The following is a 12,632-nucleotide window of genomic DNA, read 5'->3' as shown; positions in this document are numbered from 1 at the left end:
TAACATAACAGGTTAGTTTGTTGACTCACTCTTGCATTTACACTTTTTAATCCCAAAAATAAGCTCATAACAGTGAGGAAAAGTTATTCCTTTAAATTTTTTGGAAGCTCCAAAGGATGCATCCTCGATGGATCTCGCCTTTAAGCATGACAACAGATTGGTCAGTCCGCGTTTGAAAGAGCGGCGTAAACAAATTCTCTCAAGTATTAGCCAAGATTTCAGACTATGCCTTTAGTATCTTCAAACTTTGAATCGCGTACGGCTTTAGTTGGTATTTTGGCGTATTTATAAGCAACTTTCGTGTTTATTATAGAATTTCTCACCACAAAATTCTTAAATGACGAAATTTACCTTAAATTTTCGCCTGCAACAATTTTGAAACGTTGAAACATCCGAAGAATTGATAACGTAGAGGGCCAGAGTGCCAACAGTGTAATACCATCAAGATGTTTAATCTATTACAACTGAGTATTATATTCTTATTCATCAGTATTTAAATATTATATCAATAGGCATGGGTTTTTTGATGATGCTGGAGATGTGAGGAAGCGACGGATTAAAAGTAGTTATAAATGGAATACGGTTAGGTTTTTTTACGTCTTTAGTTTGTAAGGTGAGTGTGCGGGAGATGTCAGCGGCGCGTTGTATTTATTTGGTGACGAATTTGTGGCTGTAACCTCGTGTGAGAAGGTATGAGGTAAGTTGAGCGGCGCGAGTCTCAAAAGTTTTATCTGTAGAACAGATACGTCGTAGGCGGAGTGCTAAACTGAACGGAATGGCTTTTTTGGTATGTAATGGATGGCAAGAAGCGTGCAATAGATACATATGTTTGTCTGTGGGTTTGGTGTAGAGGTCAGTGGAGATATTACCGTCGGTGGTTAAACAGACACTTACGTCAAGGAAAGTCACATTAGTGGAAGAGTGTGAGCTGGTGAATTTGATGGTGGGGTGGATATTGTTAAGATAATCGACGAAAATTTTTAGGTTATCTAAACCTTCGGTCCAGACCATAAAGATATCGTCGATGTATCTAAACCAAGTGTGGGGTTTACATGGGGCATTTTTCAAAGCGTTAGCTTCGAATAGACCCAGAAAAAGGTTAGCGAAAGAAAGGGCCGTTTTGGTACCCATGGCTGTGCCGTGAACTTGGAGGTAATGAGCATCATTAAAAGTAAAATTGTTCATGGTAAGAACCATACGAATGAGGTCACAAAGTGTGACGGTAGGAATAGGGGTATTGGAGCAGGTACACAGTTAAATGGTCACAAGCATTAATACCTTCGTTATGTGGGATATTGGTGCAGAGGGATGAAAACACTGGCATCTACTGCAGTCTTCTAACCGCTGCAAAAAAGCTTTTCCTCAACTGCCAGTTGTCGCCTTCAGACGCTCCCCCAACCTTCGCGACACATTAGTAACAGCCAAACTCCCCTCTAATTCTACCACTTCCCATCCTCAACTCCCCCCCGGCTCTTTCCGTTGTGGTAGAAACTGCGCTACTTACCCCTACATCTCTGACGGTCTTACTAACTATACCTTTTTTTCTACCGGCGAAACACGTCCCATTAAATCTCACTTGACCTGTGACACTAAAAACCTTATCTACTTAATTCAGTGTAACCGCTGTAACTTACAATACATAGGAGAAACTAAACGACGTTTAAGAGACCGTTTTAATGAACACCGCCGTACCATTGATAAACCTAACTCTAAATCTAAACCTACTACAGCGGCAGAACACTTCATTTCCTCTCCTAACCACTCTGCTCACGACATGGAGCTAATCGCCATCGAAAAAGTGTTTTCCAAGAGAGACTCAATACGCAAGGCCACGGAAGCTTTTTTCATTTCAAGAGGCAATACTATTTATCCAGATGGCCTCAACGCTCGCGAAGAAATGTATTAGTTTCTAGTTATTTATCCAATTTACCTTACAACATTTCTATTTTTGCTCACTATTTCTATTTTTATTGTTATCTCATTGTCAATCAAATTAGTTTTACATATTTCCGCGGTTGCATCATACAGCTATCTATGAAGCATCACCTCAATTCTTTGTTAATTCCCATTGCACCTGAAGAAGGCTGGTTTGGCCAGCCGAAATATAGTGCTCGGTCTTAAAATTTACTTATCTACATTGTATCGGTCTTGCCTCTATATTTATATTTCATATTCGTTATTTTGGGCCGATCAGATCAACGCTGATCCAACGTACAAGAGTAGTAGTATCGTCCACGGTTGCCTGCTGAACATTTCACACTTATTCCTATTCCAAACAATTTCATGAGACTTTCGAAATGAACAACAAAGTACTTGAAAAACAATCGCTCCTCGAGAAGACAAACCCAGAAACGACTAGCGGTGGCGATTATTGTCTGAGAAGTAAGCGCTATCATAATGGTCAAGGGCAAATCACCAAAAAAAGGGAAACTATATGTGGTCTTGCATCACATGACAAAACAAGGTTTACAAGACTCGCATCAGGACCTCACGATAATTTGACAACCCTAAACAATTCGCAGACTCTTTACCAATACTAGTAGTTCATACCAATACTAATTACATTCTTGGCTCAGTATTTTTCGGTTTTTTTCGTCTTCTCTATACCCAAATTGTCACTTTCTTCTCTTACAAATGTCATGTCATATCAGTTTCTTTTCATTCATCTTTTTTTCATCATTATTATTTTCATTGTCGTCATTACTATCATCATTATCATTAGCATCGCTAATTTCGTCTTTCACGATCTTTTTCAGCGAAAATTCTTTGTTATATCGATTTGCTATAATCATTCATTTTTTCATTTAAGCGTTCGTTGACTTGTTTATTCTTTATCTGGAGAGAAGGATGAGCACGCAAGATCTCTTCTCCAACGTATTTTTCTTTGTATTGATACAACAGAGCATCGCCGCGACTGATAGAATCTTGACCTGCGGTAAGTTACATGACTCCAGTGTGCTCAAACGAATCAGAGCCAACTACTTTAGTTACTGAGAACCATATGGGCAGTGCCGGAAAACCGCAATGCAATAATCCTAGAGGACTGAACTTTGAAAATTTACCGTCGTCATATTATTGAAAGTAAGACGATAAGTAGATAACAAACAAACAAGCAAACAAACAGACAGACAAGCTTTAATATCACTTGTCACGTCAAGTGTATATTCGGAGATCTATAAATGATTTCTTAAAAAATTATTTTTCGTTATTATCTTAATTATAATCATTGTATCAAATAGTAGTACTCTCCTAAATAATTCTTTTCTTGCTCAATTTTAAACAGGAATTATTAGTGGACAAACTGATGAGTTTCATGCATTGAACTCAGTCTTCAGTTATTTCTCCGGCTTGAAAAATGTTTCAGTGGTTTTAAAAAAATTCAACATTTCAGAAGTTGCAGAACTGTTTGGTGAAGGTAACATGACTCCATATTTGGTCATGTCTGGGTTTTTATGTTATTGAAAAGTTTTGCAGCCAAATAATTCAAGCTTCCTTTTCTACTACAACTACTTCAGCATCAAACGTCATCACACTTATCGAGGGAGGTGTAGCAACCACTTCCGCTTGTGCACTCTCTACAATGACCGGCATTCCTCTCATCCGTCTCTATGGTAACATTGCACCCCTGGACCAATGTGAAAAAGAAATCCGCATGTCAGCAGGATACAGAGATTATGCCCAAGCCACACTTGACATACTGGAAAAGTACGGATGGAAAAATATTGTACTTGTCAATGAAGGTAATAAAGGTCAATTTCATGGATTCCATATGATTATGTCTTTGCTCCTTTCAATGTTTTGCAAACAACATCTGTTATCTTTTGACAGATTCGAGGCATGTTCACTCTGAAAAATCGTTATAAATTACCTTTCACTGAAAGTACGCATCGATAACTTTCAGGCCCGTGAAAAAAATTGTATCCCCCAAAGTGTCTTTTGATGGGTCTTATAGCCTTTTAGGTGTCATAGGTCGTTGATTTTGGTGCTTATTGTTTGATATTGTTTAGAGCGTCGAGTGCACGAGGCTGGACATTTTCTAACTAAATCACGGAAATTACCGCTGATCGTTAATCTAGTTCAGCTTTCTGGGCGCGACAAAAACGAAAAACCGACTGAACCAGCCCACAGAGTAATAGAACAAGTACGGAAGTTTGATGCCCAAGTTATTGTACTCTACTTGGAAAACAAAAACATCGAGCTATTACTGCAACAGGTAAGAATTAGGTCTTTGTTGTCTTTTAAGTCTACATTGCTTCACCAACGCAAATTCCATAATAGCTCATTTGAATCTGTGTCTTATCCTGTGACAGAGGCCTTGTCCGCACGAAAAGACATATGTATGGATCATTCAAGGACAGGTTTGACTTTGGAACTTGTTAAAAGCATTTCAAAAGTAAAGAAAGAATTGCTATTTTAATTTACAATTGGTAATATAGATAATCCAGGTTCTCTTGCCAATCATATTCCAAGGCTGCAGCCTACCGCAGGTAGAAATGTCAACTATGGAATTCACCCGGATTAATTTTCCACTAAATTTAGAAACTGCATGGAACAATTCAGCTTTTATCAGCGAGCTACTTAGTATTGAGTATTTTATTCGTTACATTGAAAGGTGCCCTTGAATTTCACTTGGTATCAAAATGTGGTGATAGCTTTAAAGTTGCCGCATGCCGAGACTTCACTCGTTGATGAAATAAAACATGCTGTTGGACATAACTTTACAGGATTCATCAACGAGGTAAGCTTTCTTTCTTTGGAACGCTTCCAGTTTTTGTTTTAATAAATTTCTTTGTTTATTTGTTTTACACTGGGCTATTTCTCTGCTATATAATTTGGATATATCAACAAAGTTGAAATGGTAAATTGGCCACCATAATGATTACAAAAGCTGACGTTTCGAGCGTTAGCCCTTCGCTCCGACGAGGGGCTAACGCTCGAAACGTCAGCTTTTGTAATCATTACGGTGGCCAATTTACCATTTCAACTTTGTTGATATATCCAAATTATTTCGTTACTCCCACCGACGCAGCCCCAAACAGTTTCTTTCGAAACTATCGGCCTTTATTTCTCTGCTACACTGCTATACCCTTCGGAATGAGATACAAGAGGCTTTGAATTAATCTATTCAGAACCAAATTTCTCAAGACAAACGCAAAGGTGATTTTTGTATGGTTTTTAAACCATATACTCTAAGTACGTATCAGCTTTCTATACAACGACCTCTATAATTTCTCTACCTAACAGTGAAGCATTATTGTGATCTCTTCACCTTTTGACACATCACCAGTAAAAGTTAAGGACATTGTTCTCGCTATAACCTCAGGAACTAGTTGCTGTTATTCATGATGCCGTGCAAATCATCCAGGAAGCAGCGAATACCGAACCTTGTTCGTCGACTTATGGTTCTGATATTCGTCTCGAAGATAGGAACACAATGTTGACATGTATCAGAAAGGTGAGCAAATTTTGCCTCCACAGACATTCTCATTGAATTCTTAGGTTATATCAGCTAAAAAGGACAAATGAGTTTATCAAAACGTTTTCTTTTTAATCTGGGTGCCTAGATCTATTCTTGGTAGTAAAAAAAATAAACAGCGCTCATTTTTATTTCTCTTTCCGAAGGGGGATTGTGGCAATAAAATCCAAGAGTCCCACTACCCCAAACAAAATTGCGTGCGAACAGCTGAATTATGTTAACATATTTCCCAATGAAACAGGTGATCCTCCACGGTATGACTGGACTTCTCCAATTTACCGAGAATGGGACACGGAAATTAATTGAACTGGAAATTTTAAACCTTAGAAACAATTCCTATAGGAAGGTAGGTGTCTCTTATCTACTCTAATAATAATAATAATAATAATAATTTTATTTATATAGCGCTAAAATCCACTAATTGTCCAAAGCGCTGTATACCCACCCAACCCACCCCAGGGGAGGACATCCATCACACAGTAATCTCGTGCGTGGGAAATTAACGTCTCCTGCCCCTAACCCTGCAGGAGACGGGACCTCCATTTATTCGTCCCTATCCGAGAAGACTAGAATATCTAACCATTTCTTGATGTTAAAGAAAGGAAGCATATTCTTCTCAGTTAATTTTAAGACCCTGAGTGTTGGTCCGGCCGGTATTGAACTCTCGACCTCCCGCACAGCAGTCCGGCGCTCTCCCAATTGAGCTAACCAGGCTACGATAACTTCATAGGTATTTTCATTAATTAATTAATGAAAACTTTGATTTCTTTTCATTGTCAAGCAACTGCAAAATTATTAATTTTTTTTTACTTTCTTCTGTTTTACTTTAACTGTAATGTTTTATTTCTATTCAAATATTTTCGCGTTTTTGCTTGAGATTAAATAAAAATTACGAAACGTCAGTAGCTATTTATTTCTTGCCCGTAAGCGCGTTGATTTTTTTTAGATAACTCTGGTAGTTAGTTCATTGCAACTTAGTCAGTCGTTTCATTAGTGTTAGTTGGCGCCGTGTTCCTTTTGTTTAAAAGTTTTACTGCCATACCTGATTAGCTGAAAATTGTAAATTCGTTTACATTTCATTTCGTTTTTTGTCGAGTCCCATCTACAAATCCTTACATCTAAATAGACGTCGATCTGGCAAATAATGGAACAACATGTGTCTTCACTTTGTGGCGTTCAACGTGTAATATTTATCTACGCCCACCGTACTCCTGAGCTTTGAGCTTCCTATTCGAAGTAGCTGAGATTTATAAAGCAAAATCTATTTTGTAGGTTGGTACGTGGAATTCAACCAAAGGTGCTGTTATGACTGGAAATATCAAACGTAACATGGATAGCCCGTTATCAAAAACAACTCTGGAGGGAAGAAAGCTTCGAATCGTTGTTTTATTGGTAATGAGCCTCAAACACAAGTATTCATATTTATGAGTGGTTTATATACCGAGGAATAATTTACCACAATTTGCCTATCAAACTCCAAAAGTATAGTAGCAGTTTCATGAGTGCCTGTGGAAACTTGACGTCCTTAATAAACAGGCTTGCAATGACGAAGAAAATTGATGGCTTGCAAAATTGGCTTTCTAGAGGGAGAAAGAGGGTATTTCTTTATTCAATATTTTTACTCTCTATCTGTATCTGTGTTTCTTGTAATTGTTCATATACCTAGTCCACGTTTTATTGCATTACACAGTATCTTCATTTTGCTTGTCATGTGGGTCGTGAATTTTCATTCCTTCTGAGTTAAACTGGATGACACTGTCTTGTAAATACATATCAGAGAGAGGTTAAAAGGGACCTCGCAAACGCGATCTTAACTTATGCTGTGTAAAGATATTTGTAAAGATTAAGACACTCACACAGAAAATAAATCGAACTTCACAAACTTATAAGCCAGGTAGACAGTCTTGGTGACAATGTGTTAATTAGAAGCCTAATTATTGCTATTACGTAACTGAATTTTCATCATCATCGGCAACAGAGGCAGAAGATGTATTACACTTTCAAAAACGATTGTCGTCTAATATTTTCGCCCCCAGGAAAGTCCCTACGTTATGAAAAAGAGAAAGAACGACGGCGAGTTATTCTATGAAGGATACTGCATTGACTTCCTTAATGAGCTTGCAAGAAATCACACATTTACCTATGAGATCTACATCTCTCCTGACGGTAAATATGGCGCTGAAATGGATAACGGAACTTGGAATGGGGCTATTGGTGAGATTATAAATGAGGTATGCTGTAAAATTTCCCACCAACCTCACTTCTCTGATAGGTCAAATTATTGGAAAGCAAGACAATATAGACAATATATACCTAAAATTAGGAATTGTAAGACTCGGCTGTGGTGGAAAGTTACCTAACCTTGTCCTCAGTTAGGTCCACGAAGCCAAATAATAAAATGATGGTATGGAAGAAATTGGTCCGGATTTCCGACATTTCGCTTCACGCCCATACACACAGTTATTAAGAGAATGGCAGAAACTGCTGATTTGGACGTGCTACAATTACAATTAATCTGTCTTTTGTTTGAAGCTTTCCTGCTAAAAGCCCTGATATATCATTTTTTCAAAATGTGTATTCGATATTACACAGAATGCAAAGATTGTATTTGGCGTGGGAGAAAGATCCATGCGAGCAGTGGAGTTGAAAGGTCTCGTTCATCGAGAGAGAGATACTCCTAAGAGATAAGTAATAAAGATCAAATTAAATAGGCTGTTCTTTTCTTATCTCAAAGCGAGCGGATATGGCTCTTACCTCCCTCACAGTGACAGAAAGGCGAGAGGAGGTTGTGGATTTCAGCGTTCCCTTTATGCACCTCACCTCAGATATATTATTGAGGAAGGCATCGTCCAAAGAAAAATATGAGCTTCTGCAGTTTATGGATCCGTTTGATAATCAAGTCTGGTTCGCTAATTTGGCTACCCTGGTGATCAGCTCTATTGCTGTCTTTGTAATAAACTATTACAGTCCTTATGGATACAAAGATGATGATGGCAGAGGAACATCGAAGGAGTTTACCTTTTCCAACAGTGTATGGTTTGCTTTAGCTTGCATGCTACAACAAGGAGGAGATAATACACCAAAAAGCCTCTCAGGTGGAGTAAAAAGATATCCAAGGGATTACTTAAACGCGATGGTATTCTGGTTCACAACCATATTACTATTGTGTTACCTAAAAATTACTAGACTTTATTTCACGACTCAAGACAGTGCCCAAGCATCAAAAGGCTAGAAAAGATTCTCGTATTATCTTTCAATTCATCACAATTAACTTTATGAAAGAACTGAGAGTAAGTCATCGATTGCCATATGTTATGACAAGCCTTCCTGAAATCCACATATTTTTTATCAAATAATCCTTAGGTCGTATACTTACTGGTTGCTACTGGTTCTGCATACTGATCTGTATCTCGACATATACTGCTAATCTGGCAGCATTTTTCACGGTGAAGATCGCGGTGCATCCTATTCAAAACCTGGGAGAGCTCACAGAATCATCTTACTCTATAGCAGTGCTTAACTCATCCAGTACGTCAGAGTTTTTCAAGGCTAGTGACTACGAAACACACAAAAAGATCTGGCGTAAAATTGAAGCAGATGGCACACTGGTTAAAACCATTTCACAGGGTGTTCAATGGGTGAGAGAAAAAGAACAGTTCGCGCTTATAACTGACGGTCCTTCCCTCAGAAAGATTGTCAGCAAGCCACCTTGTGACTTGGAAGTAGGTAAATACTGAATTAATAGTTGGCAGTTTTATGGAGGCTTTGTGAGTACGTTCATTAATAATAACTGTCGCTGTTTGTAAATACATAAAAACAACACTGAGGCAAAAACATTAATGGAACAATGAAAATAAGTAGCAAATCCAAACAGTATGCGAGGAGTTTTATAACTCCACACAGTTTTCCATCGATATCTATAGCTAATTACTGCGATTGGCCCGACGAAATGTTTTGAACAGGCCTGCACATCACACCTTATACGTTGAACTTGTGTTTAGTGACATTGCATTAAACGGACACCCAGTATTAAGCAGTCGGTTGTCAAAGTCCCGAACCTGTTTCCCCTTAATCACAATAGTTTTCTCCTCTGTTGAGCGGTCGTAAAAACCTTTGAGTGAGTCCTAACGGACTGTTTGTATTACGTTCCGCATAATGTTGAACGGTCACTTAAGCGGAACCAGTCAAATAAAACTAGGAATGATCTTTCAAACAAAATTTAATCTATGTTATTCTCCCGAAATTTGTTTTAAATAGTATTTTTAAACGTGTCATTGTACCTTAGGTAGTCAATTATGGCATAGAATGACGTTTTTATCGTGTTTTTATTTTACCCTTATACCGAGGAACCTTTATTAACCGGTCAACTTGTATTAAGCGGTCACCCCGCCATTCCCCATGGGTGATCGCTTAGTTCAAGTTTGACTTTATACATATTGTAAAAGCATCTGTTTTTTATCCACAGTGCCAGGTTTAAGCACAGCTAAAGGATACGCGCTGGCCTTCCACGCCAACGATCCCCACGTGAATAACTTCAGTCTGACCATTCTGCGCCTACACGAAAACGGTTTTCTCGCCAGCTTGGAACGGAAATGGTGGGAAAGCGAAAATAGCTGTTCAGTGAAAGAAGAAACACGTGAGATATATCATTTTGATAGGACCTTCGCTGCTTTTTGGGATTTACAGAAACTGTGGTCTAAAAAATGTCCTTCCGTTAGTCTCGTTATAGCTTTGAGTTAGGTTCCAATTGTCTTGTTTCCAAGCTTCTGATTCTTAAGAAAGTCCGCGGCCAAAGGAGAAATCGAAATTACGCAGTTACAGATGGTCCTCAATCTCGAGAATTTAGTTCGTTTTATCTCAATCCCAATCCTAATCGAGAGAAAAAAAGTCTCGCGAAATTGATTGACTTCACAAATTGGCACAATAAGATTTTTAAGGTTATTAAGTAGAATTGTCTTGAACTGGTAGGAGCACTTCAGTTGAAAATGGCTTTTGAACAAATTCAACTATTTGCAACAAAAAACCGCAAAGGCGTATATGGAATCTATAAATCACTTAGTTTATGGATGGAATATTATAGCGTTTATTTAGGTTCAAGAAAACCGTGTCTCATTTTTTTTTTCGATTTTTAGCACTTACTCGTAAGCAAATTGGTCTAAATAGTATGTTGGGTGTGTACTTGATCCTGTTCGTTGGAATGGGGATTGCTTTCCTGACCTTGCTTGCCGAAATTTACTGGAAAAGAAGAGCTAAACAAGGTGTGTGTCAAGCAATCAGCGACTGTTATACTGTCTCTATTATTCAAATGGCTGTGATTGACTAGATTCATAATAAAAAGAATGCAGTAATAAGCCATAAATTATGTTTCCCTGGATAAAATTGTTTGTTTAATGCGCATATTTTTAGAAGTAAATCAAACAAGACCTGAAATAGCTCACATTCTCCTTCCTTTCATTCCACAGGGCACAGCTTCGTTCCGTGAAAATTCGGCGCTCAAGACGTGTTCGACTGACTATTTTGTGTCAAAGTATTCGATTAGAAACTAAGTAAACTGAGAGTCGAAGGTTGTATCCTTCGATCGTTGGCGCTTCTTTTTTACTTTTTAATGAAGTTTCCATATAGTAAATTCACGAAAACACAAGAAGTGAGGTTAAAAGAAAGGAAAGAGGGATTTTCCTCGGGGTCAGACTCAAAGTTTTTCTGCAGAATTCTAACAACTCTTTCATCCAATTTCATATCTAAATTGTTAAGTATGACCTGGGAGAGTTCAAGGAAAATAAATATCGTAATGAGCAATGAAGTATGAACTTATGCTTTGAAACTCAAGTTGTAATAAATCAATGCTAATTCATAACTAAAGTAAAAGCTAAGACGAGTGGTCATTTACCTCCTGTGACTGGCAATTTAAGTAAAGTCTGTGTGAATGCCACGACAGGGTAGTGGTGGATATTTACGGAGCCGTGGATTAAAATGGTGAGATAATATAGCAGGAAAACCATGATTTTAAATCATTTATTCCTAGAAAGATTGCAGTATTTTCAGATGCAAATCCTGCGCAGTTGCTCGGAGATGAATTTCAAAGGATATTCGGAGTTTTAGTGACCAATCAGAACACGCCTTTAAAACTATCCACGGCGGTTTAAAATATACCAAATTAAAGTTGTTTATTTTCTGCATATTTATATTTCTTTGCAGTTCTGTCATTCACCAGTTGATTTTCTTTCATAGTCTTTGTTGGGGTCTCAAGATGAAAATTTTAATACACACTCCTCCTTGAGACCTCGTTTTTTTTTGTTTTTTTTATTTTTCTTTTGTAGCGGGAACCCATACTTATAAAACCAACAAACCAAATTGATTTCATTTATTCGCCAATTTCAGTTTCGTACTTTTAAATTTCCTCTTCTTTATGAAACTCTCCCTAAAACACTAAAATTTTCATTGTGTGCGCCATCTGAGAGAAAAAATTAAGATTTAACAATTTTCCTTGAATTCGCTGAATCAATTTCCTAGTGTCGAATAAAACAGTATTGTCCACCTGACCGAGCTCATCTCGTTCCATTACCTCTTGGTGCTGATGTTGCATGTATTTCTAAATTAAAACCGAACGTAGCAGTCCTCCCACATTCAAAGCGTTGCTATGGAATTGACTTGGATTTCAACGTTGCAAGTGGCTTCTTACGCAGTTACGTTTTTAGGGAGTAGCTAGTCATGTGATTGAACTTATCGCCGTAAAATCTAAAAACTAGATCGAGGAAAACCTTTAAAATATGTTGGATACACATTATTTAAAGAAAAAAAAAAGAGCTACTACTTTCGAAAGACTTTACTTGATCATGATTTTCCGACTGGGAAGTTGAAACGTCTGAAAAATTAATATCGCACCGAACCACAGCGCCAATATTGTAATGCCATCAGGATGTATAATTTATGACAAATTAGTCTCATATTGCGACAGCAGAAAATACGCACCTCGTTGGCTATCTGAACTAACGAATAAACAGATCACAAGTTAATTACAAGAGAAGACGCACCCCGTTGGCTATCTGAACCAGCGAATAAATGGGGGACAAGTTAAATTAGTATAAACAATTTTTTAAATATGCCAAAATATCTCAGGTTGTGTTCCACTCTACTCAACTAGAAATTGAGTAGATTA

At 37.8% G+C, this 12,632-nt stretch overlaps 1 protein-coding gene across 1 annotated transcript; it reads left to right on the top strand.

The window, feature by feature from the left end:
- Positions 1 to 3,463: 3,463 nt before the first annotated feature.
- On the top strand, positions 3,464 to 11,726 carry LOC148736446 (glutamate receptor 2-like). The gene is made up of 13 exons (XM_088754873.1): positions 3,464 to 3,740; positions 4,008 to 4,213; positions 4,311 to 4,358; positions 4,613 to 4,738; positions 5,324 to 5,455; positions 5,718 to 5,822; positions 6,749 to 6,868; positions 7,513 to 7,707; positions 8,211 to 8,571; positions 8,840 to 9,202; positions 9,942 to 10,112; positions 10,609 to 10,734; positions 10,939 to 11,726. Exons 1-13 carry the CDS (start codon positions 3,581 to 3,583, stop codon positions 10,956 to 10,958), a joined length of 2,133 nt encoding a protein of 710 aa, XP_088610999.1. The 5' UTR covers positions 3,464 to 3,580; the 3' UTR covers positions 10,959 to 11,726.
- Positions 11,727 to 12,632: the final 906 nt, after the last annotated feature.

This window comes from Stylophora pistillata, chromosome 3, assembly GCF_964205215.1.
Source record: "Stylophora pistillata chromosome 3, jaStyPist1.2, whole genome shotgun sequence".
NCBI classification, from domain to species: Eukaryota; Metazoa; Cnidaria; class Anthozoa; order Scleractinia; family Pocilloporidae; genus Stylophora; species Stylophora pistillata.
This window is presented reverse-complemented; position numbering and strand designations above follow the sequence as displayed.